The 26785-nt window shown below is 40.1% G+C and overlaps 1 protein-coding gene and 1 long non-coding RNA gene across 4 annotated transcripts; one reads left to right on the top strand and one right to left on the bottom strand.

Moving 5' to 3' along the window:
* Window positions 1-345: 345 nt before the first annotated feature.
* RHPN2 (rhophilin Rho GTPase binding protein 2) lies at window positions 346-26785 on the bottom strand. Its single transcript, XM_042877033.1, has 15 exons — window positions 26655-26785; window positions 17048-17163; window positions 15345-15473; window positions 12473-12548; window positions 11337-11414; window positions 10725-10849; window positions 9652-9818; window positions 7333-7520; window positions 5915-6071; window positions 5325-5444; window positions 5033-5227; window positions 4335-4411; window positions 4092-4238; window positions 3120-3275; window positions 346-1767 (listed from the first exon to the last, which is right to left on the bottom strand). Exons 1-15 carry the CDS (start codon window positions 26709-26711, stop codon window positions 1516-1518), a joined length of 2040 nt encoding a protein of 679 aa, XP_042732967.1. The 5' UTR covers window positions 26712-26785; the 3' UTR covers window positions 346-1515.
* Window positions 22753-26213, top strand: LOC122183221. 3 transcript variants are annotated; one of them, XR_006180166.1, is made up of 6 exons: window positions 22753-23124; window positions 23310-23381; window positions 23520-23599; window positions 23809-23902; window positions 25150-25267; window positions 25858-26213. It is a non-coding gene; the product is annotated as an uncharacterized LOC122183221 (long non-coding RNA). The 3 variants fall into 3 exon arrangements; XR_006180167.1 differs by having other exon boundaries at window positions 23739-23902; window positions 25157-25267; XR_006180165.1 differs by having other exon boundaries at window positions 23739-23902.

The following is a 26785-nucleotide window of genomic DNA, read 5'->3' as shown; positions in this document are numbered from 1 at the left end:
TAATTTGCTGTGAAATGAGTATTTATCTTGTTAGCTATTGCCTGCCACTCACTGTAAAGTTAATCTTTAAATAGCTGCTAGAAAATAGTAAATATGGATTCATATGGCACTTAAAGCCCCAATTTTTGCTCGAGTGTGAAGAAGACCCCCAGCCCTGTGTCTCCTCAGGGACCACTGGTGGTGGGAAGGGGAAGGCATGCAGCTGAGAGACCTAAGGAATGGAGATACTTTTATTGAAAGGAGCATTACAGAAACCTGCAGGGATATGTTACCAGAAAGTAGTAAAAACTTGTAACAGGTTTTATTTTCCAAGCAGCAGTAGAATCACAGAGTCATTACCCAATGGCAGCATCTGATTTTTATTCTTAAATAAGTCATTAACATATTTACACCTATTATTAAGAAACTAAAAATGACACCTCTGAAGTTTACACCCAGACACAAGCTTTCCCATAAGTTTTGAGTATCAAACAGCAAATATCTACTCTGTAGATAGCAACATTAACTAACACTAACGTGTTAGCAACTTTCAATTAATTTCATAAAATAGAAGAGTTTAGCAGAAATACTCAGAGGTTTTTCATCTCCTTGTCAATACATGCTCATGAGATGTTCCAAGAAGTAGAAGATTTCATATCAGTTTTCTTAACTGGCACAATAATAGTCTCCCACTGTGATTTCTAAGTACTTTTTTTCCTCATGTTTTGAAAGTGTCACTACAACTTACATATTCTTGGTCAATATACTAGAAAATGTCAGTTTTGAGATTTGTTCCACAACTATCAATTTTAACAAGAGTAATGAAATGCAGATCATCTTGTAACTAGGTTAAATAATTTCAAGTCTGGCATACAACCTGTTTTTAATAATGCACACGTAACCTCGATCAGAAAAGAGCAGAGTCAAAGTCCTTTGTAGTTCAAAAGACTGTATGACTTCTCAGCCTTCTAATTCTGTTGCTAAGTCATATCAGCTATTCCATAGAATATACCTCATGCTCTCAGAGAACGTTTATGCATAAGAACAACTGTTAGACCACCCTTTGCAGAAACCTATTTTCTCTAACAGCTTCCTCTCTCCTTTGTTCTTTAAGATAATTCTGTGAAGTAGTGTTAAGCAACTTATTATGAACTCTACATTTTTACAGCAAAATCATCCTTCACTGTGTTCCCTACTGTTTTGCATGCAGCATCAAGTTTGTAATAAATAACTCCCATCTACAATAGTTACAAAAACTGGTGATGATACTGTATTTTGAAATTCCAAAGGAATCCTGTCTCTGCAAGCCATTTTATCATCAACAAACTGTTTTTTCCATCTCTCAAACCATTTTGTTCTAACCTTCAAATTGACTCAAGTTCTCCAGTTTCTGCCAAACTCTGATCTTCATAGCAAGTGAAGTCAGTGGCACTTGTCTGAAGTTATACACATGTATAGATAAAGATAACATTGATCAATGTGTTTTATATACATTTAAAAGAAAAAACTTCATGGTAACAGCTCCTTCAGAAAGATTCAGTACAGTGAACTTTCTGTACCCAGAAACGTGAAGGGAGAAAACTTTTTCTTAACCTGAGAACTTGCAGCCACAGCTGAAGGAAGGCAGAGGGTGCTTGCAGCCTTCTGTCTATTTTTAGTTCCCCAACTTAGAAAAGGCAGTTTGAGTGGGGCTTTCTTAGCCTGATCAGTCTTGTTCTCTTCCATGGCTAAACAGATCAGGGAGTATGTCTTCTGCATTCCCACAGAGTACGTGGCACTCTTGCTATGCTGTAGGAAAGAGAGAAGAATTATAAGCACCAGTCACTGAAAATGGGTCAACAATTTGAAGACAACAAAAGATTACTGTGCACATAGTTTTCCAAGGCAGACTACAGCAAGCATTCTGTGCTAATTAGTACAGAACACAAAGTCCTTCAGCGCGCTGGGATTTCTGGTGTTTTGCCCTTGCAGACTGAAGGGGTTTACTGTGCAAATCTAAAAGATTCACAAGTCCCTGTACAGTGGTGGTGCTGTTACAGTTACACAAAAGCCAGTAAGTGCTGCATGACATATACAGCATCCTCTCTACAACACTTGGGCATGCAGTTCTTGCACAAATCCCTCAAGGCGAGTCTCTGTTGTCCCTGGAGTCCAGAAAGTCTTTAGAGTTTTTGGTAAATGCTCTGAACAAACTCCATGTTGACTGCAGCTATTACAAGTGCAATGTAGAATGTTTTGGGTTATCTGGCAGGCACAGCCCTCTGCCTTTTCTTAGCTGTGCCTGATTGTAATGTAGCCCTTTTGTGTCCAGCAGCAGCTTGGAATGACAGGCATGCAATTCCTTGTGGTCAGTAAGGAAAATGGATTTCAAACAAGGAAATCCAGTGGCAGTGAGGGCACCTTGATCACTTTTAAGGCAACAAGTATTCTAGTGTCTAAGCTTGCCAGGAAATGCTAGAGGCATGAAGCACTGGATTTAGCTGAACTACATGTTCCCTTATCACAAATAATGTTTTTAGGGCTTAACGTTTTTTAAACCTGTGATCACATTTCCTTAGTCTAAAGCTTCTATGGCAGTTTTGTGACTGGACTAGACAGTTAAAATACCCCAAGATAAAAACATACACCAATCTGTAAATTCTTCTACAAATGATATAGGTCATTTATGCTAACAGCAAATAGAAAAGGGGCATGTAGACTTGGATGCTCTACTGCACTCAATTATTGTTTCATTATGGCTCTTCTTGTGCCAAACAGGATGGTAATTTTTTTAAATTCTCTGCAACAAGTTAGGGGAAAATTAATTGCAATATGAATTCTAGGGCATATTTAATCCCAGTAGTTCCACTAACACACAGACACAAAAGTAAAGCTGCCAACAACAAAAAAAAACTGCCCCAAACCATTCTTATGCACACAGACTTCACTTTAGCTTTCTAAGTCATGATGCAGGTTCTACTGATTTTAAATGGACTGTTTAAAAAGCACCAGATGTTTAAATGCACTATCTGTTCACTTGCAAAGTGGGATATCTAGGTGAACTGAAAGTAAACATTAATCAGGACTGAAGCCAGAGGGGAAAAAAAAACAACAAAAGCCTCCCACATCAAATCCACAAATGTATTTGCCTCATTACGTACCATAGATGCTGTTGTATCCTGGCAGCTGATAACCTCAACCTCAATGGGCTGCTCTCCCACACTTTCGAATTTTTCCAGAACCTCATCCACTCCAAGCCATTTGCAATCCACTCCACCAATTGAAACAATGTAATCACCATCTTTTAGGCCCGCTGACTGTCAAAAATTGTGCATGAGTTACTATCAGGAATCATAAAGCCACGTAAAATGTTTCTTGTCATCAGGCAGTATTTGCCCTAAAGGCATTTCCCTCACAGTAGCCATGAAGCCACTGTCTAGTCAGACATGTGGAACAAAAACTGATAACTAGCATAAAAAGATGCAGATATTTCAAGTACAGAAATTACATACTTTGTGGAGTTACTGTTGATACATGTGATTTTGGTATTCTCTTGGCTAGTTTTACATCCTTTTTTTTTCTCCCAAGTTAAATCCCAAGTTTTTTTGTTATCTTATCATTCCCATGAGGCATGTTCTCCAGTTTCTATTTCTGTTCTGTCAGCTTTTTTGTATTATGTGGTTGCTTTTGCCTTTGCTGTAACTATGCTGTAGTAACCTCAGTGTGTTGATTCCCTTTCATAAAACGACAACATATCAAAAACCACTGAAGTGTTCTTTTTCCTCGGGTACATCCTGAGCCTCATCCTTACTGCTGTAGCTACTTTTCTTTGTTTCTTCCAGTTTCCCAAATTAGATGGGGAATAACATACTTGCTTTTTTATGTTTGGGACTTTCTATCTACTGAAAACAATGAAAGAAATGTACAGTAGTGTAATGTGATGTCAAGGATATAGATTCTCTAGCAACTAAGGTGTATATTGTACTAAAAGTGTGTCCAGATTGCATTAATTGACTACACTGACACACACTAGATCTCAGTAAGTACTCCATACAGATATGAACAAACTAAAACCACTTTTAAAAGACTGCAGTGCTAAAGATAAATCATTAATATTGCACCAATCTACTTACTGCTGCAGAACAAACTGGGTCAAGACAGTAAATCTGTACTGGTGAACCTCCTTTAAGGCTGAATCCCAGCTCTCCTGTTTCACAGTGGAAGTGAATGGTACGTGGAGCCGTCCACCTCTGCTTGGCTGAGAACACTGACAGCGGGCCCTGCAGGTAACACAGCAGTAAGCATGTAGTGCTTTCTTGTCTGATGGTTACACATAACGTGCATGAGAGGCTGGTGGGCATTAGCATGTTACATACCAGTCTGTGAAAAAAGTCTTTAACTTTCACCTTGGAAAACTGAGGAGCAACCATTTCTACTTTATGCTCTGTTTTAGCTAAAACAAAAAGAAAAGCACATTCATTGTCTCTCCAGTATTAGTTAAGACATTAATTTCTTGTGTTCTAAGCTAGATAGAAATTTACCTTAAATTCTTACTAGTAGAAAACCTCATTTTTGTGGAAATGTGCAAGACAAATTTTTAAATCACCTTAAAAAATACCTTCAGAAATCATAGTATCAATACAGAAAGTTTAAAATAATCCTTTCCAACAAAACACTGATATTGTCCTCTTTATATGCGTATGTATACATGTACATACACATGTATCACAGAATCAGGTAAGTAAACATCTGAATATATTTAAATATTAGAGAAATTGTATAATAAAGTCATATCCCCGTGCAAGTACTTATCTCATCCTTCATGCAAATATTTCATGCCACAACAGATAACAGAAGCACACTATTGCTACCACTGCTAGTAGGTCTTAATTCATCTTCTAACACCATCTTTTTTACTTCCTTCAGGCACATCCATTATCTACCCCCTCCTTTTTTCTTTCAAGCCTTTCCTAGATTTCTTAGTGTGATCTGAAGATTATTCTGTTAGTCCCTTGAAGGGGATCATCATGAAACACTCTGTTAGATGCCTTTATTTCTCACTGTGGATACTTACGAAGAATATCTGGAGCCTGGATTAGACTGAGAAAGTCATCTTCTGTCTCCTGCTGAGCGTATTTGAGAAGTGAGCGCTTATGTGCAGCTGTCAGAACCTCCAGAAGAACTTCAATGTTTCGAAGTTTTTTGCACAAACCACAGACTCTTAGAGCTTCTTCGTGGTAAACAATGGCTTTGTGTAAATGGGCCTTCCCTGAAAAAAAAAACAGAACTGAGTTGTCTTCCACAGATGCAAAAAGAAAAGATTATTTTCATCTTTTATACATTAGCCAGATGACACTGGCAATTACCTAGTTGTTTTCTCTGAACTTTGTCCTTTAAAATGGTGAGAATCATCACACCTTCTGGGACGTAGTCATACAGCTGAGATAAGGCTTTTTCCTGCTGATCTTCATCATCATTGGACTGCACTGCAAGAATTGACACAGAATTTTAGTCATTGAACATCTCTTCATAGCCCACTCCTTTAGGTCTATTGTTGTGCAGTAGCTATCACTTTCTTTGCAAATCTGGTCAAATATTTTTACAGATATATACTGATGTGAATTTCCAGTTTTTAGAGCTCGTGTAAGTTTTATCAGGATGCAAAAATGCTTATATATCAGAACAGAATCACAAGAATTGAACAACTTAGTAGCATATAATGCATTAATGGACATAACATATCTTCTGTTTCTGCAAAAGTTTGTGTATTGAATTTTCCATTCTTCTGTGAAGGACAAAGAAGACTGCCTCGTAACTGAACAAGAAATGACCACAAAATAACAGATTGAAATCACAAAGTTCCAGGCTCCTTGTCTTACTCACAGAAATTATAATTGTTTATTGCATTTGCTGGTGTTCTTTATATGAATATATATGATAAATCTACCATTCTTACATTCATGGTCACACAGAATGGTGGCAAGGAAGTAATGTGCCAGAGCTCTGTAGTGATCTGCTTTTATTTGTACCAGTTTAGACCAGGAATACGGGATATTTTCTTTGACTGGTTCCTGAGTCACTGCAGTGTTAACCATCATGTAAACCTCTCCCACCTAAAACAAAGCATAGAATTGAAGTATGAGAAGTTAACATTACTTGGTAGGAGCTCAGCTACTCAACCAAGGGATATTATATTAAGCCTTAAGACAATTCCACATGCATCTCATCAAAGAGGAAAAAAAGCTACAAATGCTGTTGAAAAGGATTGAAACAAAGTTTTAAGACAAAATGAACTTCCACCTGATTTCTTTTTCTCACAAAAAAACAAGAACTGATTCTGTACAAGAACAGATGGATTAAGTTAGTCAATCAATATGGCTTCAGAGTTCCACAAAAATGCCATATAATAAACTTAATTTGCAAATACATCTCATCATGTTAATTCAGCCAAGAGAGTTCAATATGTCAATTACTTCACTGGATTTGCACTTTGCTTCTGAAACTGTGGAGTCACATCCACCCTTAAGTTTGTATGGTCAAGTTAAATCTGGCTGCTATCCTTGATTCCTTTTTGGAAATAGCTTTTCCAGCAGTAAATGCTGCTTTAATTGAATCCCAAAATCTTTCCCTGCTACTTAACAACTCTAGAAGTAATTCATGGCAGCTTTGCAAGGTTGGTAGGAAAGGCCTTGCCCATGTTAGCTAGTATGGAGCCATTTATACATCTGGCTCAGAAAGCATATCCTGATCTGTTGGCCTATCCTCATTTTGACATCAACAATATCAAGAATTCAACCTTCTAAGGCACAGCCCACCACTCCATTTTTCATACAAGTTCCAAGACAGCCTTGCACTACCTACCAATCTCATTCTGCATCCTTCTCCCAATTACAATTCAGTTTTTCTTTTGGACTTTAGCTTCTTAAGTTTGCATAACCTCAAGCTGTCGGGAAATTATGGACAGGTTGAGCGTTCAGCAGTTAATGGAAGGACCCGCAAGCAACCCTGCCCCTTTCTGTGTTGAACTGTGGCCAAGATTGTACTGTTTGAAAGAACAATATACTAAATTGCTTTTAAAAAATCCTTTGACAAGTTTGCTGTCCAAGTGTTCTTCAGATGTTTTTATTCAACTTAAAATAGCTCATAATTCTAATGTAATGATAATTGAATTGCAGGTATTAACGTTTTCATCTTCTGAAGGGTTGCAATTCTCAATACAACTTCAGTGCTGTCCCTTGCTACTTTGGGTTTTCAGTAGTGGTTGTTAACATTTAGGTTTAACAAATTCTGATAATATTCCTAGAGGCTTTATCTTGTAACTCAGCAGTGGAAATACTTATTTTGAAAGAGTAGATATGAAGGCTCTTATTTTACCTTGGCAACTTCCTGTGTCATTTTCACTAGTGTGAAAAACTCATTGCGTATTCCAGGGAGACTGATCTGCTCAAAAGCACACTCTTGAGCTTGAGCAAGCATCATCTTCACGAGTACATTCAGCATAGCTGGGCTCATGTCATAACTTGGTGTGTGAGTAAAGGTCTCCTTTAAGTAGCTTAGGACTCCTGAAATGACAACATTATTCGTTGGCATTACAAAAACAGAAAGAACTGATCTTAATTCTACCATGTATGACAAGAAGATTGAAAACATACTTGCTCATATTGAACTATAGCAATCTGAGGAATTCTTGGTGCACGCAGAAATTAAAGTGACCTACTGATTTTGGTTTACATTCCTATGAAACACACAGATCTCAAAATTACAATTCAGGAGAGCACCAGAAGGTACAGCTTCTAAGGGTAGAAGTACTTTCAGATTTGCCTGTAATGAATCTTGACACTGACCAGAAAGCTATGCTGAACTGAATGCAATTTTTATATGGGAATGGTAGGCCAGAGCCACATACAGGACAAGAAACAAAAAACATCTGCACAAGTTTAAGTAGTAGAACCTTTCAGTGGTGGGAGAAAAATGTATTTAAACTTACTAATTATGTCTCCTTTGTAGTTGCTGCTAAATTCAAAGTGTATCTGAATAAAAGCTCAGTTCCATCCCTTTAAGTAAACTAGAACAATATATTTAATAGGGAAAAATAAGGCTCTGTTCTAGATGTTTGGTTCCATCAACATCCTAATCACTTTTATCATTTATCAAATTAGAAACAAACACTAACTGTAGTGCAAATATTAAGTAACAGTTTCATGGACAAAAGTGTAACCTCAGCACGCACGTCATCCAACTGTTTTAGTTGGTTCTACTCGCCTGCTAATTGCTGATAATGCTACCAAGCGTAATGATAAGGCCTCTGCTTTCTAAGCGTCCCACCTTCTGTAATCTCACATCTTAGCATTTCTTTTTGTTCTGCCATGTTGCAGTATGTTTTCTACCACCACTTTCTGGTATTTTTCAATTTCTATGTGACATTGGTATCTTTTATCTTGTACATCCTCACACAAATTTGGCCATCTCTGCATCTCTTGCATGGTGTGACACGTACTGACCGAGTACCCAACTGAAAGCAACTGGAAGTACAGGAAAAAAAAAAACCTTTTTTTGGTTCTCAACACAGTTCTGCTCCCACAGGACCTTGTACACACTGAAAGCTTTGTTGAGGATAAATTCTGTGCAACAATTTCCATTCAGAACAGAGCAATGGTTAGCACATGTTCTACATCGCACACAGGTACAGTGAAACACCACTGCAGCGCTCCGCTTCGGGGCCCCGCAAAGGCACTGTGGTACAGATGATGCATTTCAATTGTGAATTAGTTCTGCTCTGTAAGTATGCTGAAGTAAGAATCAGTTACTTTTCTTGCAAAATGGAAGTAGTAGCAGCAGAATGGAGAAATTTCTTTCAAGTTTCTTGTAAATGAAATACAAAGGTTGAAAACCAAAATCTATTTAACAAATGCATGAAGAAACATTGGCAGATCTTCTGGATAGCCATTCTATGTATTCAAAAGGAGTCCACAATTTGTGGCTGTTAAAGCTATTAATACAGTGAAAAACAGCTGCTCACAAAAATATCTTACAGTCCGTGTTAATTACGTAGGTAATGTCTTTAAGCAGTATTTGTGGTACAGATGACATTTACAAAAAATTAGAAAATCTACTTGAAGAAAAAACATCAGCTTCTGTAATGTTATTTTAGGGCACCCAATTCCCTTCATTAGAAAAATTTTCATTTTTCTTTGCTTGAGAGAGAGATTGTTTTCCAAGTTCACCTTTGGATTCCATGGAAAATATGCAGTCAAATGAAATGAATTGCAAGTTTCACCAGACAACAAAGCGAGATTAATTGTGAAGTGACCATATGAAAAGTTAAGTTCTAAGCCTTTTACCATCCTTTAAAACTGTTTCTTGTCCAGTGTACTATCACTGAGGTTAGAGCAGCTATAGACATGAAACAAAGAATGAACAAAACGAAACAGCATTAGGGCTATTACTCAGACCTTTGAACTACAGCTCGTTAATCGTTAACCGCAGCATTCATTGTCTTTACCAGCATGCTTGAACTGCATTTCCAGGTTTTGAATTAAAGCTTCATCTCAGTCCTTCACTAGGCTTCTCAAATTTCCCTATTCCATCTTTTCTGTGTAAAAAAGTCAGTGGGAAATGCAGAAATCTGCAGGAAGTCAGGCTGAGATTAGGAACATTTGCATGAAGTTCTTCCTAGTTTTTATGCATCTCTACCTGCAGCTCTCTGAAAAGCATCAGCAGCATTTTCAAGTCCAGCCTGGGTCTGACGATTGCATCTTGTTCCAATTTGGGTGTAGAGGGCTCCGATATTGAATAAAATACTGGCTTTTTCCAGCAGCAGATTCTGCTGACACACGGGAACACCTGTGAAGGAATCATACCTTTGGAAAAATAATGAGAATACGTGTTACGATGTGCAGAGTCCACTGAAATACAGGTACTGTTGTTCTGTTTTTCCAAAAGAACAGTGTAATTCCTAATAGCTGTTCTGCTGCAGTGAAAATAAAAGGTGGCTAGAAATACCATCATGTTCTTTGAGGACAACATAGGTCCCACAGACTAGAGCAAAACAGAGAATGTATTTAAGCCTTAACTTTCAAAAGGCTTTTAAGCAGGGTCTCCAGAAGCATGTTAAGAAGTGCCTATAAAACTTTTCAGGGGCTGAGAGCATACTGGGGAAGTATTCCTATGTGGGCACTGTGTTCTCATAGCTTTTATTAGGATGCACTATTAAATGTTGCCATGCATTAACTACTGGCATGGTCAGACCCTACATTGCAAGTATTTTGAAGTTCCTTTTTGCAGTTAGACTGGGAATACAATGGCTCTTCTTGGCTGCGTTGCAGTTGTCCCCTTTTTGCAATCAAAAAAATCAAAATTCTGAATTCAGGAGTCCATCCTTCTTCATACATACAGTAAACATTTAGCAAACGCTCCACTATAATAAAGTAAGTCACTCTTCACTCCTGGCCCAAATACCCAACAAACTGACCCCCATCTGCTTCAGGCAACAAAGTTCAGAGTCCAGGAGAATATGTGCAGTTGTCTAAAATTATGTTCTTTTTTCCCTTGTGTAAACCTGTAACCCAGATCATAATTTAACACAGCATGAAAAGGGCTACATTGCAGTCAGGTTTACACTTCATATTAAAAACAAAAACAAACACTGACAACAGTGGGATGAGGGTGGGGAAAAACACAGAAATGCTTCAAATTAAACTGAAGACAGTTAAAGATTAACGGTGCTCTGGGGGGTGGAAACAAACAAACATGAACTCCACGCTTACCATGTAAATAACACTCCCATGTGTCTGGTAGGTGGGAAAAATCTGTTTTCTATGAAACCAAGTTGAAGGAAATAGCTCATCAGCATCTCAATGCCAGCTTCATCACGGCTAGGAGTGCGGCAGGCCTTAAAATGCAACAGATCAGAATATGGTGCATTTGCTTGGGTTACAGAATGAATACTGAAATGCCAAGGATAAAGCTCTACTTCCTCTGGACTTCTGTGTACCACAGAAATGTGGGGAATGTGAGAACAGTAAGCTTGAGGCCATATGGATGAACTGCAAAGAAGATTTTATTTCTGTCTTCTTTTGCACAAAGCAGCACATAATCTTTATAGAAAGAAGGTTCTGTTTGGCAAGTCTTGCAGCTAATTAAACTGAGATTGCAGGTATTTTATGAAAGGTACAAAGAAATTGTATGTATGATACTGGAGACGTAAGATTGTAAAGCTATGGGACAGCAGAGATTCACGTTCCATATCTCAGAAATGAAGTCAATATGAATACGGTAAGCTACAAAACATACAAAGATTCTATACAGATGTTATTATTTACAACTTTAGGCTAGAAGACCTCATGGAAGAAATCTCATGATGCCATACGTAAACTTACTTGTCTCAGATCCACGAGGTCTGCTATTTCATCTTCATACTCTGAACTGTCTTCACTATAATGTTCCAGAATAAAGTCCTAGAAAAGGTGTAAATGAATCAGGAAATCATTAAATCAACTCCACTGAGTTTTAAAACAACAGCATGTAATGGTTTTGAAAAGGACAAATGAACTCTGTGTGTTAAAATAACAAGGGAATCAAGTGACCATAAAAAACTTGTTAACAGAAAGACACTGCCAAATTCTTGTCAATTCCACTGAAATTACATAGTTGCAATGCCGTAAATTGCAAAGGCTCAATAACCTGGCATAGAAACTAACCTGCAGATGTAAAAGCAGCAACTTTTATGGTTATACAAGAAGCAGTTTTCCATGAGGTAAAATCTGCATTGTGCAATACGCAGTAGTCCAAAAATACAGAAGGTTGCACAAACAGCTGGCAAAGCCCACAACAAGCAGTGATAATTATGCACACAGCTTCCCAACTGAGCTGGCTTGGCTAGAGGAAACTGGAATATCACTGTATTATGCTCAGTACAATCATTGTTACTGCTTCCTTTGGCATCTGGAGTAGCCTTGGGGGAATCACCAGTCTTAGGGGAATGAAAAACTGAAGAAATTGTTTTTTTCAAGTCACATGCTACTTAGAATCACACACGCTTAAAGCGCTCCTGCACCTAAAACATAAAACATAAGTCTGAAAATAAAGACAGAATCTAAATATCCCTAGAGGGACAAAACCATCCCATAGTTTCACCGCAGGCTGAGAAGAATAAAATTACACAAAATTCTTTTACATTGTTTAGACTGTCACAGCTTCTCAACAAGGAAGATCTGCCTGACTTAAAGGACGTGGTGCTTAGTGCGTGTGAAGCACTGCGCAAATGTTAAAACCTTCATCTCCACTGAGCACACCAGCTTCTGCATGCCCACTTCTCTTTCCACAGGAATGTAAATTAAGGCGCAGGGCAACAGCCCAGTTAATCGCTGGGTAATTTTTAAACACGTTGGGACCTCAGTTCTAAGACAAATACAACAACAACAACAAAATTATACATAAACTACTTCTTCAAACAAATTTGAAGTGGAAATTACTCCATTAACTATTTATTCTGAAATACGTCTCGGAAATTTACCTTCAGGGGGAGCGTAAAATCTACTTCTTTGGTTTCCTTAAGGCCAAGAGGTACCAAGGGAATGCTGAAAGTCCCTCTATGGAAATCAATAAGATAATTACTTTTGTTTCATTTGTTGACAGAAAGCTAGCATGTCAATGGGGGTTAAGGCAAAAAGTGTATAGTTTACAAAAGCTCTGTCCTTCCCAAGAAAGCCTGCGAGTTCTAGAGGAAAGAGTGAGGTGCATTCTTCATTTGAGTCTGTTTTTCCACTAAGAAAAGGCAACTCCTAAAAGCTGGCTTGCTGCCACTCGGCTCTGCCTTTACATACCTGCACAATTATATGGACAGCTGCTACGAATCTGCCTGATTGAGGTACAGTAATTAACAATAACCATCATTAGTATTTTACATGCTACCCATGTTTTCATATAGAGAATTGATACGTGTCTAACAGGGAAAAGCAGGGCCAGAGTGTATCAACAATGAAAGGCCTAAAACTAGAAGAACTGAGCTTCTAGACAAGGTATTAACTTCATAAACAACTCCAGCTATAAAATATCAAAGGGCAATAAAGATGAGAACTGGAACATTAAAAAAAATCTAACTTCAAGAGGATATGGATTTAAAATTGGATCACACTATTAAACACTAGTCAATGGAACCATCAATGAGTGAAAAAAAGAAAATACCGCTTACACCTCAGCATGGAAACTACTTCTACTACATATACTGCTTTTCCTCTAAGCACATTACCCAATTACAAAATAGTGAGATCAAGATTGCTTCCAGGTACATAGTCTGTTTAGTAGGTTTAATGGATTGGTTTCTGGCAATTATGAGGTTTATCTGATATTTTCCTTTTTCCTCCAAGCTGCATAATCATCAGTCAGAGTATTTCATTACCAGCACAAAGTGGCGTGGGTGTGATTCATGTATGGTCTTATCACCAAAGAGAGGAAAATCTTTCTCCCTGGTGAAAAGTCTACCTGGGGGAGATGGGAGTAGCAGTGCAGCTTCCTTAGCAGTGGAGGAGTCTTAGAACTGGTTGACATGATCCAGAAAGCAGCTCTGCTAGCTTGGAAAGGGCTTCTGAGACACAGTGAAAAAACATCACTGCAGGCAGTGCAAATGATTTTATTTTTGATGAGGCGTTTAGAAGGAGCCACAAGACTTTTACATCACTTTGAGTCGACATTTTTTCCATCAAAAGGAAGTGATACATGCAAGCAAAATCCTAACTTACTGATTTAATGAATCCTACAGGAATTGCCACCCACAATTCCTGTTGACATCAGCATTTGTTTCTCAGAGAAAGCTCTGTTTTTCAAGTTTCCAAGGTGTCACACCCATGGAGTCAACATGGATTGCATCAGGGAGGCGTTGGACAGTTAGGGAGGTGGACCTTCCTTATCAGTGCAGAAGTTCCTCAATCTAACTGAGATGTGCGCAATAACTGGGAAGGCCAACACTTCCAACTGGTGCAGTTCAATACCCTGTAACCTAGTAGCATGGGTGTGACCTCATGGTGATGACTGCATGCACAAAAGATTCAGAGGATAATTGTTCATAGCTATTTGCTATCAAAAGGCCAGAGAGCAGCTGCAGAGGGTGTGGATTAATTTAGTGGATGACGAGTAAAAAGCATCTACAGCTTAGAATGAACAGCAACAGAAAGGCAACATAAAACAGATTGGGAAGTGGGATCAGGAGAGAAGTCATAGTAGTACACAGCTGCAACAATTCTACCCACCCTAGGACATGACCTACTGCTCCTTCTTCACTGAGAATGCAGATACTTCGAATCCTCTTCAGCTAGAGGTAGGATTACCACAGCTGGAGTCTCTCATTCCCACAGCCTTAACTTTCACTGCTACTTAATTGCTGACATATGTATGTAAAGACTAGCAAAATTTTCAACAGAAAACTTCTTTTGTCAAATAGAGCTGTCAATGTTTGCCATGGGGTTGGGCAGTAGGAACTTGTACAAAGTTTCTTTTGAGAAAAATGAAATGTAGATATTTTGCATCAGGTTAGAATTCAGTTGAAACCTACCCCACTGAAACTGTGCTTAGCTCCTCAGCATTCAGGCTTCTCTATAATCCATCCAGAAGTTAACCCTGACTGAGAAAAGTGCTAAGAGGGAACAAAAATTATCCCCCCCTCCACAAAGCACTTTAGTTTGCATCTTGAGCTGCTAACGTTAATCAAATATTAAAAGTTTAGTTCTAGGAGCAGTAAGATATCTAACCAGTAGAGAAATCTTTGCAATATTCAGGCAGTGAATAATGCTTAACTTCAAAGTTTTATGTTTGAGGAATGTATTGAAATTTAGCATACTTTTTAAAGCTGGAATAACATCCTGATGCAATCCCAATTTCATCCATCTCTTTTTAGTCTGTTAGTTTATGCCTTCTGCCGCCGAAGTACACATCTTAAGAATTACAAAGCTGCTTTGAGCTCCAAAAGCAGCGTTGGTCCTTTATCCTCCAGTTAAGGAGGATTGTTGTGTATACTGCATCTGAGAATACAGATAGATTCGCTAGGTTTGCTCTCTTTAGAACGCACTGAACCAGTTAGTCAAGTACTGGAAATGCTGCTGGGTCCCACGTGTTTCTCCATATTGCCCCACGACCTTTCAATTCTTACCGTAATCCACTTCACGAAGGGACTCTGTATCTAAGGATTAGAGGCACATACCTTTCCCAAGTGAAAGACAAACAACACAGACTAACCCTTAGTCAACAAATCTACCATCAAATATGTTCTCTTCCTATCAAGTATTGTGTTCTTTCAGGTTATTATTGTCCAGCGTTCAGATTCATCTAGAAACAGTTTCCTTTTTCAGTGCTAAATACAAGTTCTGTTAATAATTTAGTAACTTGAAACTTACTCCGTATTTTGATAAACTTCTACTGAGATATTAAGTCCTTCTAACTCCTCCTTTAAGATCTGCAGGTCTGAGTTTACAAAACTCAGTTCCAGTAGTACCTGTTCTCGTACTTTGTTGTTGGTGGTAGCCCTGGAGAAAGAAAGAGACATCATTTTTTTATTGCTGAGGAACAGGTTTTGTACATAAGCTGAGCTGACCCCTCTGCTAGCATTCTCAGCATTGTTCAGATTTTTTTTATCCCCTTAAGAGATGATACAAGACCTCATGTTTCAGAACTTATTAGCTTTTCTGTCGAAAGAGGACAATAGTTTCCAGATAGCAGCATGCAGACACATGAAAGGTTTGTCACATGCTAATTTTTTCATGAGATAAAGAGTCAGTATCATTTTCAGATACATTAATGAAAAATATTAAAGTATCTTACAAACAATCCCTATCTTATTTTAAGATTATGTGGTCTCCTCCTAGAAGAGGACGATGGGTAGAGAAGGGAATTCGGAAGTGTTTTTTCAAAAGAGATTCGCCCACTTCATTAACTGAATAATGATCCGCTGCGACTTCTGATCTTAAGAATGAAAGAAAACTGTTTTATGGGGAAGCTGTTATTACATAATGCATTACTAGCAGGGATACAGGTAGGAAGATTTTGTAATACAATATGTTCATAATATTGTTTCTTATGCAAATAGGATTTGCTTGTTCCTTTGCCATCCATATATTTACATTCTTCTAGGACCGTGAGCAGAGCAGAAATTAATACAGCATTTCTGTGCCATTTATTATTTACATATTTCATTATATCCATACTTCTAGCCTGATTCTCCATCCAGCATTACTGTTTACAAGAGACATAAACTATTACCAGTAAGTACAGAAGTGAACTGGAGTGATTCATATCCAGCTTTAAGATATTTCACCCCTTTTTTAGATAGATTATCATCAGACAACAACAATTAAAAAAAGTTTAAATTTGCAGCATTTATATTTACCTTGAAGTTAAAATTAACCTTCATAAATATTCATGAACAACCTTATGATACATCTAGGCTTCTCATGGCACATCCTCCAGTTTTGCAGAGTATCTCAGTGAAGAACTGGGAATCCCAAGGATTAAATTCTAACCTTACACTTCACATTATAAATGTGCTTTATCTGCAAGTTCTCTATTTCTATTGTATTCCTGAGGCTGATTAGTTTGAGCAGGGTTTAAATCTGCTGTCTGCATAATCCACACTGGATGTAAATACAGAATAGAAAGGATCTTGAGCACCATGTAGATAACTGGGTGAGCTCTGATGCTAGAAGCAGTTTAGTTACAGTTAAGGCTCTGTGTTTGGTCTAGCTTACCAACCCCCACAGGAAGGATTTTAGCATCTCCCTCAGAAACCCTGGTGTTCTATCCAGGTAAACATCTCAAATATGGCTGTATTGCCCTCAACATGGTTCTCTTGCCATTATTACTAGCAATAAAGTTGATCAAACAGAGCAAGACGGAGTTAGATTGGTAGAGCAAGTCCAACATGCAGCCACTTGCTACAACAGCGCAGCTTTGGAAGCGCACTTTACAGCAGGTAAGGTCCCAGCAGAGACAAGCAGGGAGATTCACAAAGCATCCAGCAGTAATTATGTAAGTCTCCCTCCTCCCCCACACAAAAAACCATTTTGCTGCTCAGGCGAAAGCACTGCGAAGCGGCAGCACATACCGTAACAGGTTTTCAGCACCAGCTCTCATTCTTACTGCTCTCAAGATCTGCTGGTTTAGGACAGCTCTTCGATTTTGTAGTTTGCTTCGACCAGTCTCAGCAAGAGGATTACATCCCTAGAATGAAAGAAACAAGTTTTGTTGTTACAGCATTCTGAAAAATGAGTAATCCTGCATTTGAATTAACTCCGTTGGCATGGGTACTGTACAAATACCGGTTACCTGTGTTGACAACAATGACAAATGACTGTTCTGACAGCGTTTCCTTTCTCACACTTGGTTATTAAAAGCGTAAGGAACACCGTAACCAAAGCTTTCGACATTAAAATCTAGGCTGAAAGTATTTGGTTTAGAGCTTATGCACATGTGAGCCAGTCTGTTTCCTCCTAAAAATCCTTTGAAGCTATTGTCCAATTACAACTGAATTTGACAGCACGCTATTAAGTTCCTAAAGGTTTTGTAAAACTGCTGCCTGGCAAGGCAGTAAATCTTACTAATGCTTCTGCTTAACCTTTCCAAAACATCTGAGTTTCATACTGGGAGATAAAGCCTGGAAATACAACTCTATCAGAAAGCAGGATTTGTGGCACCACAGACTTAGGAACTTTTGAAAGGATCTCTTCTCTTGTTCCTTCTGGTGCTCAGTACAATCCCACCCCTCTTTCCCCCAGTTCCTTTCTTTACACCTTAAACTCATTTTTGGCACAGTACTGCTTATCTGCATCAGTCTTCTTTAGATCTAGGGAATGCTCTCAGATCTTTAAGTCTGCCCTGCCCTAACGCAACATCACTTTTGCATACTGCACCAAAAATGTGAAATATGAATAAACTCTGTACAATATTTCATCTGTATATTATCACAGTGCCAACTATTTTCTGCCCACTACTTTATCTTATCATCTGTTGGACAAACAAGGATTACATATGTCTGCCTCGACATCAAAAAAGATGGAACATGGAATAATATGGGATAAAGGAACAACAGACCTGGACAGGGAAAGATGGTTATTGCACCTTCAGATACTTAGCAAACTGAGCCCTTAAAAAGTAAACCATTAAATCCACAATTCACAAGAATACTTCTGTGTACGTGCAAACCTACACAAAAGTAGAAGAACAAAGGTTCTGCACATTTACATGAGGAGAGCCACGCCATTGTATTTCAGAGAGAGCACTGATAAGATAAAACGATTACGGACAAGCAGAACTGTGTATCTGTCTGACTTCTGTTCTTTCCAGGAGGAACACAATCTTAACACCTTTTTTTTTAATAAACAGAATCCTTCCACTTTTTTTTTTTCCAATTCTTTGCCTCTGCCCCCCACCTTTCTTTTTTTTCATGTTCATTTACAGCTGACCAGCACACCCCACAGCCTTGACTACTGATTCTGAAGCACACAGATCACTCCATCTTAAGGTTTACCCTTAAATGAAGCGCGCCCTTTCGAGTGGCCTTGCTGGGTGTTGTTAAGAAGTTTAACTGGGTCCTGCTGAATCTTGCATTATACACTAAAAAGGCTCAAATCTGTCTGACGCAAGTTTTCCCACAAGTCCTCCAGCCACTAGATTATGAACAGTTTGGGATCCCCCTCTTACATGTTAACTGGAAAAATCTGGCTGAGACACAATAGCACTGAAAAGTTTCTCAACAAGCTCTAATTATGAGTGGTCAGGCAATAACATACCAGCACATCAAAAACAAGTATTTAAATAGAACACAAAGTTCTGACCACGACATTTTTATTTGGGTTGGCAGGTGAAAGCAAACTAACTTGGCAACAGAGAAACAAGAGGATCAATCCAGTTTATATCAGCTTATCTGAGAAAGCACATAGCCTAATACAGTTAACTTTAAATCCTTACTTTGAAATGTTTATAATAAATAGGTAAGATGACACAAAGCTTGTGTAAATGCTTTCTGAAGCATCGTGTGCCAGATAATTTGAAAAAACATGTCACATTAAATTATTCTCATCATAGAAACATTTCTACAATGAAGCACCAATTTCAGCAGAAGGCCAAAACTTGGATGTGTGCTACATACTCTCTTTGATGAGAAAGCATTGGTAACAAACAGAATACAAAGAAGATGAACTTTTACTGGAGAGTACATGCATATTTAGCAATTTCCTTTGTTCATGTCAGATTAAAAGTAGTCTTTGAAGCACAAAATACTTTATGCCCTTTAACACATTTTTACTCAGAAGCAAAACCAAGGCACACTCATAGGAACAACATGGCCTTGCACCTACAGGTTGCTTTCTGCTCTTAGCCTGCATCTTGTTCTGGGCTCTTGCTGTTCTTCCAATTTTGCTTTTTCTTCACTTTACACTGCATAGTCTTTCTCTACTACTGATGTTCAAAGTCTCTCTCCTTCTGGTCTATCCATGCTCCTTTGCACTTGAACCTTGCCAATGACCTTGTCTTGCGTCTTGTATTCACCTTGAACACTTTATTCTTGGGCCTTTCATCTCTGTACCCCTGGGATGCCCTTCTTCCCAAACCCCTTCGTCCAAGCACCCCTCCTAAGTGCATCATCCCCTGCCCAGACTTCATTTTCTCTCTAGGGCTGCAGCTCCTCCCTAGAACTCCCTGCCCTTTCTGCGCGCACAACAAGTTTCCTGTTGTCATTCCAATCCTTTGCAGCTTTACTCCTGGGAACTTTTTCAGGAAGATCACCTGCCCGGTCCTCGCGCCAACAAAGCTCAGCAGAAGTGTTTGGTTTATTTCCATGGACGTCAAATCAAGATCCAGCCCAGAAATCAAACAGACTCCAGGTGAATACTGAGTGCAAATCTGCAGCAACCTCAAACTCTGCAAAGAACAAAAGCAGCAGAGGTGTTTCCCTTCATTTCAAGGCCAGCCTCTAATCACTGTGTGATGCCCCAGTGCAAAAAGAATCCCCTGAGGCCTAAAAGGAGAAGGCACTGACTAACTATCGGGATCACCCCCTTGTGTCTCAAGTGCTTCACTTCTGAAAGACTTTCTTTTAACAGAAGAATGTTTTCAGAGTAGGCTCTTCTACTGCACATACCTCCCATCTACTTCAAGGCCAACAAGGAGCTTGCATTTGACCTCATGGAAAACTGCTTTTTAGATCCCCTCTATAGCATACGGGGATGCTCAGCTAGTTTATGCTCATGTGCAGGTTTCAACTCTTCTTTGTATAGGATGCCAGAATACTGAACGGTACAAGGATGCAGAGAGAGCACTGAAAATAACCAACATCAGCAAGAAATGTTATGGGAAATAGACAATCCAGAGAAGATTTCTCCTCGTGTAAATCACAACCTCTGTGTGCTTAAACATTACTTAAGAGATAGGTCTGAGTAAAAGCTCCATTTTGTCTTCCTGCACGACAAAGGTCCTTTCTCAGCCCCCATTTGTAGGTGGCTCACATATGGACATTCCCAAGAATGCTTATGTTCAGTACATTAAATAGCTGGCAGCCAAACTTCCCAGCAGTTTCCACACCTACTGCTTCATTTCTTGTCAACAGAATGAGAGATGTTTCATTTAATTACTGTTTATTTCTTTGCAGATGCAAGACAACTCAGAGAGCAAAGGGGATTTTACCCTCACTCACACACTAGCAGTGTTATCAGTTCATTAACAAAGTGACCTATTACTAATGAAGTCACAAAAGTGATCAAGAATAAAGTATGATTGAAGTTTTCATTGCATGTTTTGATGGGGAAAAAAAAGAGTAAATATACTTCTTGTAAAGACATTTCAAACTCTGCTATCAGTTTTAGAGCCCTTTTCCCCTCAAAGTGCTGCATTTCATGAAGAGGTGTGTTTGTTTGAAGTGCTTAAATGTTATAGTTCTTAGCCTCTGAAAAAAAAAATAACAGTCTCTTTAAAACCTGAAGTTGTTAGCTAGTTACTTCATTTCTTCCTGCTTGGCTGAATTGCAGTGTCAGGAAGCTGGTAAGTTTTTATTATGTCCTTACCAAAAGCAAGTCCCGCACATCAATTTCTTACCATATGTTATATGTGTACTTTGGTAGATACGTGCTCAGAAGAAACAGACACTGGTATGAGAAAAATAAACACACATCTGCTGATGAAGGCTGTGCAGGGCCTATGCACATTTCGTAGCAATCCTCTGACTAATTAATGGAGCATGCAGACAGATTCCAGTGGGATTCCTGCTCATCTCTTGTTAGAATTAATGCCTGAGCTTAGGAGGCTGGATATCTCACCTTGTACTTTTAACCCTCTAAACATTATCCCACACATGCTTATTTGGCAAACAGCATAATGAATGCCTCTGGGATCTTGCTGCAACTTTCTGCCTCTCAGATGGGGCGCAGCAGGAGATAAAGCAGAGCTACAGGGCGGCTGATGGGCTCCATGGGGCTATGGATTACACAGACACAAAGAGGACAGTCAGACAAGCCTGTAGCTGGACACTGCAGGCTAGCTGTCAATGGACAGCATCTTGCCTCTACCTCCCACCTGACAGAGCCTTCAAATCCCCAGTCTAAAGGGATACAGGCAATATTTTCATGTTTATCCAAGCTTCGAAGTGGCCCACCACAGAAGGAAGCAAGCTGTCAAAAGTCTAGGTCCCAAACAGAGAAGAGCTGCATTTAGCTTCAGTGCCTGGCAGATCCTTCTTCAAGACAGGAGTATTTTTAACATCAGAACTTAAGTTGCGATGCACACAAAAATTGTGACTGCCTAACAATGAGCAATCAAAGGAGGCATCTGAAATTAGCATGAATATGACTTATGAGGCAGTGGTTTGAACTTTTAGACCAGTCACACACACAGGGTGACACAGAGTTGAAACTGGGTGTGCCTTCTTACCTAAAATAAAACATTCCTTCCCAGCCAGTGTGACCTGTGCTGCTTGTACCCTGCAGAGCATGCAAATGGCCATAGCCCCCAGGCATTTAAACCTGTACGCAACTTCACTCATGCAGGTAAATTCCTTGGCTTCGATAGAAGTCACCGTACATGGCACCACTGACACTCCAGTAGTTCCAGTAGGACTCTGAATAGCTCCTAAATGATGATTTCCTTACCATCTCCTACTACTGCAGTTGAAGCATCTCTGAGAGATTCCCTTAGTTCAATGCTGAAATCTTAGGCACATACCACAAACCTTTCAACAGTAGATGTTTTTAATCTGTGCTTAAAATAAGGAGGAGAGAGTTAAGGAAGAACTGATATTCCAGAGGCTGATCTAATTGTTCCATATTCAGGTATGTTACAGTTCTAAGTGTTCAAAGACTAACAATAATGTTTTATAATTAATAATTGTATTGTTCCAAACATTTTCTATACCATCTATACAATCTTGTCACACCGCTCACAAATCAAAATTAATACTGGGTCTGAGAAGCCTGTGCCTTGATGACCCAAGTTCCAAACGATTCCTGGTTTGGCCATGAAGGCCTACTTTCAGTTTTTTGTTTTTTTTTAATTTGTATATAATGAGTGGACAGAGCATGGCCTGATGCCGGGTGTGAATCACGTCAATGTTGTTTCTGGCCTGGCTAGACGAGCAGGGAGAGAACAAACAGGCAAATAAATATTGCTGTGTCAATGCTAATGTTGATTGTTGCCTGGCTACTAATGACTAAAACCAGCCACGTTAGCTAAGCCCCAGTGGAAGCACAGGTGTAGCAGGTTGGTAAACTGATCCATAAATCACAGCAGGGCAGGGGGCAAATCCTCCACAAGAAAGCCCAAAAGCTAAAGAGAGAGAGGATTAATTAGGGCTGATTCACAAGCAACTTATCATACCTACCATCATTGTTAGTTTCAGCCTGGCACTCTATTTACAAAACTACTTGTGTTCTGTTTTTAGCCTTTTCATCCTGGCAGGAAGGACTACCATACCTTCTTCCTTCTGAATCAGCTTGGTCTACATGATAATTTTCTTGTCTCCAGACTTTCAGAAAGGGAAAAGAAAGCAATTATCTTCACTCAACTGACATGAATTTCAAGGCTCTTTAAGCTATCCGTTCAACTGCTCGGCCTGTCCACACAGCTTTCCAAGACAACCAAATTGAAGATAGGATGCTTAGTGCTGTACCAGTATGTGTCTGAATACCTACAAAAAAGGTAAGTTTGAAAAATAAACATGGATTTTTCCTTCTATTGCAGCTTCCTAATTAAGAAACCTGAAAAGTTCCAATCTGTGTAAGGCATTATAATGCAATTAACAAAAAAATAAAAAAGTTATATGCTAAAAAGTTTGCTAGAAATCTCTTCCTTGCTCTGCTTCTACTCACCAAACAATGTTCTAGGGCTGATGAAACTCTACCAAGAGATCACCGCTCTGTTTTGAATCCTGTGAGTGGACAAGCACAGCCTCACAGGTACCCTGAATTCTGTATACTGACTGCTCTTTGGGTTACTCTGCTAATGCATGCTGGTTTAGTGGGCTGATTCTGGAATAAAGAGAATGAAGAAAACTCTTCTTTCAAGGTGTTCTTTGCTTTTGCTTTCCTCACAAGAACTTGTGTAAATGAAGAACAGGCAATCTGATGCAGAGCTATGGCAGGCTACGTCGTCTGGAGTGGAATAAGCATCTCAGGTAAGCAAAATGGTAGGTGAGGATGGGCCTTTAAGTACTGTGCGTTGAAAAATCCTTCTATGTGAAGGCCTTGCTCTGCTTTCAAAACAAGTTCTTTGCTCTTATCTTTAGTTTTGTCAGTACTTCTCACTGGCCGTAGGATCTCTCATGGGAAAAATGCCAGGGAGTGGATCTTGACAGAGTATGGTATAAGCATGGCTGATTCACAGGCTCATGGCCAGAGCCAGGAGAAGAATGTGGAACTCCATGCAAAGAAGGCTGTGGCACAAGGCTGGTCATCCAGGAGCACGCACAGAACTGCAGGTACAGTCTGCCCTGATATTGTACCACAGGGTATAATGAACTACAAACGTGATGGCAGAGATAGACAGAACAATAGCAGAACCAGTTTCCTTAGGCACTGTATTCCCAGAAAGAAAGAAAAAAAAAAAACTTCCAGAAGAACCTCCATCTCCTCTTTGATGGAAAGCCCAAGTAGGGTGCCCCTGCCACCTTGCCATATCCTTTTCAGAGCAACAGCAGGATTTATTTTTCTTTAACCTAAAATTCCTCTCAGAATTTTAGTTGTGGCTAATCAAATAGTTGAAGAGGTTCCCCTTTCTCAGGGGAGATGCAAGGAGAAGAGGAATAGTGTCATTACTGGCAGAGTTGTGTATACCCTGCATGATTGCATAATTATTTCAAAACTAGGTATTATAAAAGGAAAAGGGGGGAGGGAGGAGTGGTCTTCAGAACCAGCTCAAAGGAAGTCAATGGTTTAAAGGAAATCATAGTTTGCATATGCAAAGATGAGGGGCCTTTGCCATGAGGAGAAAGGAGAGAATGGACTCAGAGCTGCTGCTGATGTGGCTGGGAATGAATGGAGGAAGAGAGCCCCAGGGCTGCACGGAAAGTTGCCAGAAGAAAATGCCAGCCATCCCACTTGAGACTGACTTGGCAGTCACAGCAAGCCTAACTTCCTAGTGTGGCAACAGGAGTGAAAGAAGGAAACAGGATTGTGTTTCTGTTACACCATTTCTGCCTGTTGCCCTTTACACAAAGCCAGTCTCCACCCAAAAGAAAATAAGACTTTAGGAAATAAGTTTTTACATTTTGCATCTTGGGTACAGCGAGGGTTACTGTCTGCTCTTTTGTATTTGAGGCTGCAAAAGGGCACTGTGTCAGCTTTGAGCAAACGTCCCACAGCAATCCACTTATCACAAAAATATATCAAAAGCATAGAACAAATGAATATTGTACGGACTACTCAATTTTATCAATATTAAGATCTCAGAGTATATATAAAAGTCTTTTACAGTATTGAAGACAACCTCATTGCATACAGAATGCTGGGGAGCCCTTTTATGAGCAGTCCTGATACAAAAAAGTATTTTCATCTTGCTCTGCAGCTTATACATTAGAAAGGTCAACTAAGTAAATGTTTTCATCTCAAAACACACGCAATGGCTTTTGGAAATTGGTGTGTTTCTGCACCAGCAGAACAAGTAGAACAACCCTCAGACTCCTTCAGGGAATGAAGAGTGTGATTTATTTATTTTTTTTTTTTTAAGGGAACAGAAAACAATGCAAAGGGACTCTGGAGAGGCGGGGGAGCCCATGGACACACATGACTAGCTCAATAACCAGTTTGTTACACGAAGCCATCTAGCATACCATTCAAATGAACAGGTAAGGTCCAAAGAAAGATATTCTGTCCAGGTTAATGCTTTGGCTTCACAGGGTGAGTCTGTTCAGGATTCCAGGTTTTTCTTCTTGTTTGCTTGTTTTCTTCTCCTGAATCTACTTAGAATGAAAGCTCTGATCTTTGAGACCATTCAACTAATGTGTAACAAGGAATACTGGCTTTCTGTTTAGATTTAACTTCTAGGGACAGAAGGCTTTCAGCTTTTAACCTAATCTGACGTTTAGAACTGTATTAATGGTACAGACGAGCCAGACAAGCCTTCCAAACATCTCCTGAGTGAACAGAGGAAAAGGCGCCAGTGCAGCCCCAGCTCATCCAGATTTAACATTGGATTTCTGTCCATTTTGCACTTGTTTGTGATAAGCAAATCAAAAGTGGGGAAGATGCTCATAATAAGGTGTAAGATCTTTGAGTTCTTTCATATCGGAATAGCACCATAACTTTTCAGCACATGGAGATGGCTCTGATCTGATGCTGTTTATGAGACCTTATTCGTAATGTACAATGCTGTAACCAGAAAGGACCCCATCCTATGGCCGGTCTGAGTGCAGCGTATGCCTCCCACTCCTTACAGCACACAGTTTGGCCATCAGACTCCAGCCGGACCCCAACAACAAGGCGAACAAGAGAAAAGGACAACTTGTATCTATCTTAACAAGTTCGGCTCTCTCTGGGATTGCGAGGCTCTGCTAACACGTCAAGTACGGCGGCAGCCCACAGCACCTGGTGCTACAGAGCACAGCTACGAGAACTCAGAACGATTACAGCTCTGCCATACTTCGCGATTTCCTGCTCAGGACTGCTAAGTGATTACTCACCCGATACTATATGAGGATTACTCAAATGAAAGAACCGGACGAGATGGGAAGTTTCACCTCAGCCCGCCTGGCTCCCCGCGCGACAGCGCCCGTTCTGGCAGCACCGCGCCGCTCCCAGCCGCTGCAGGGCAGCGCCGTTCGGACGCGCTTCTGCGGGCATCGGCGGGCCGCGAGCGGAGCGCCGCGGGCAGCGCAGAGAGGTAATTGCCGCCGTGCCGAGAGCCCGGGCACGGCACGAGCCGCCCACGTCGTCTGAGAAGTAATGAGGGCAGATGTTTATTAAAGGCTTCCTAACGACTCTGCTAACTTCGCCGCCTCGCTCGAGTAAGCTTCCGACAGCTACACGCGGCAATTACTCGAGAGCGAGCGCGGAGACGGAGCGCGAACGACAGAACGAAGGGACGGAAAGGCAGAAAAGCCGCCAGGCGGAACCGGGCTCCTCGTGAGGAGGTGCGCGCGAGCCCGGCCCGGGGGGCGGCGGAACCGCCTGGGATCGGGACGGCGCCGGCAGCTCCGGAGCCCACCGAACCCCGGGGCTCCGCCCTCCTCTCACCTTCCGAAAGTAGCAGTCCTCCTCCGGGCAGCCGCGAGCCGGCAGGGCGTCCATCATCTCCGACCGAGAGAGCTGTCCTCGGCCGTGCTGCTGCGGAGAGCCGCGACCCCACGGGAAATGTCGGCGCTGCC

The sequence above is a fragment of the Lagopus leucura genome, unplaced genomic scaffold (assembly GCF_019238085.1).
Source record: "Lagopus leucura isolate 7727_CA_CO unplaced genomic scaffold, USGS_WTPT01 Super-Scaffold_100017, whole genome shotgun sequence".
NCBI lineage: Eukaryota > Metazoa > Chordata > Aves > Galliformes > Phasianidae > Lagopus > Lagopus leucura.
Note: the sequence above shows the minus strand (reverse complement) of the source record. Positions and strands in the feature narration are given on the sequence as shown.

Coding starts and splice junctions, on each gene's coding strand:
- RHPN2 (XM_042877033.1), bottom strand. CDS start 26,711: ATGATGGACGCCCTGCCGGCTCGCGGCTGCCCGGAGGAGGACTGCTAC. Junction 11,415..12,472: donor ATTTTACGCTCCCCCTGAAG/GTAAATTTCCGA, acceptor CACCTTTTCTAG/GACTTTATTCTGGAACATTA. Junction 5,445..5,914: donor CATTCTGTGTGACCATGAAT/GTAAGAATGGTA, acceptor CAATTCTTGCAG/TGCAGTCCAATGATGATGAA.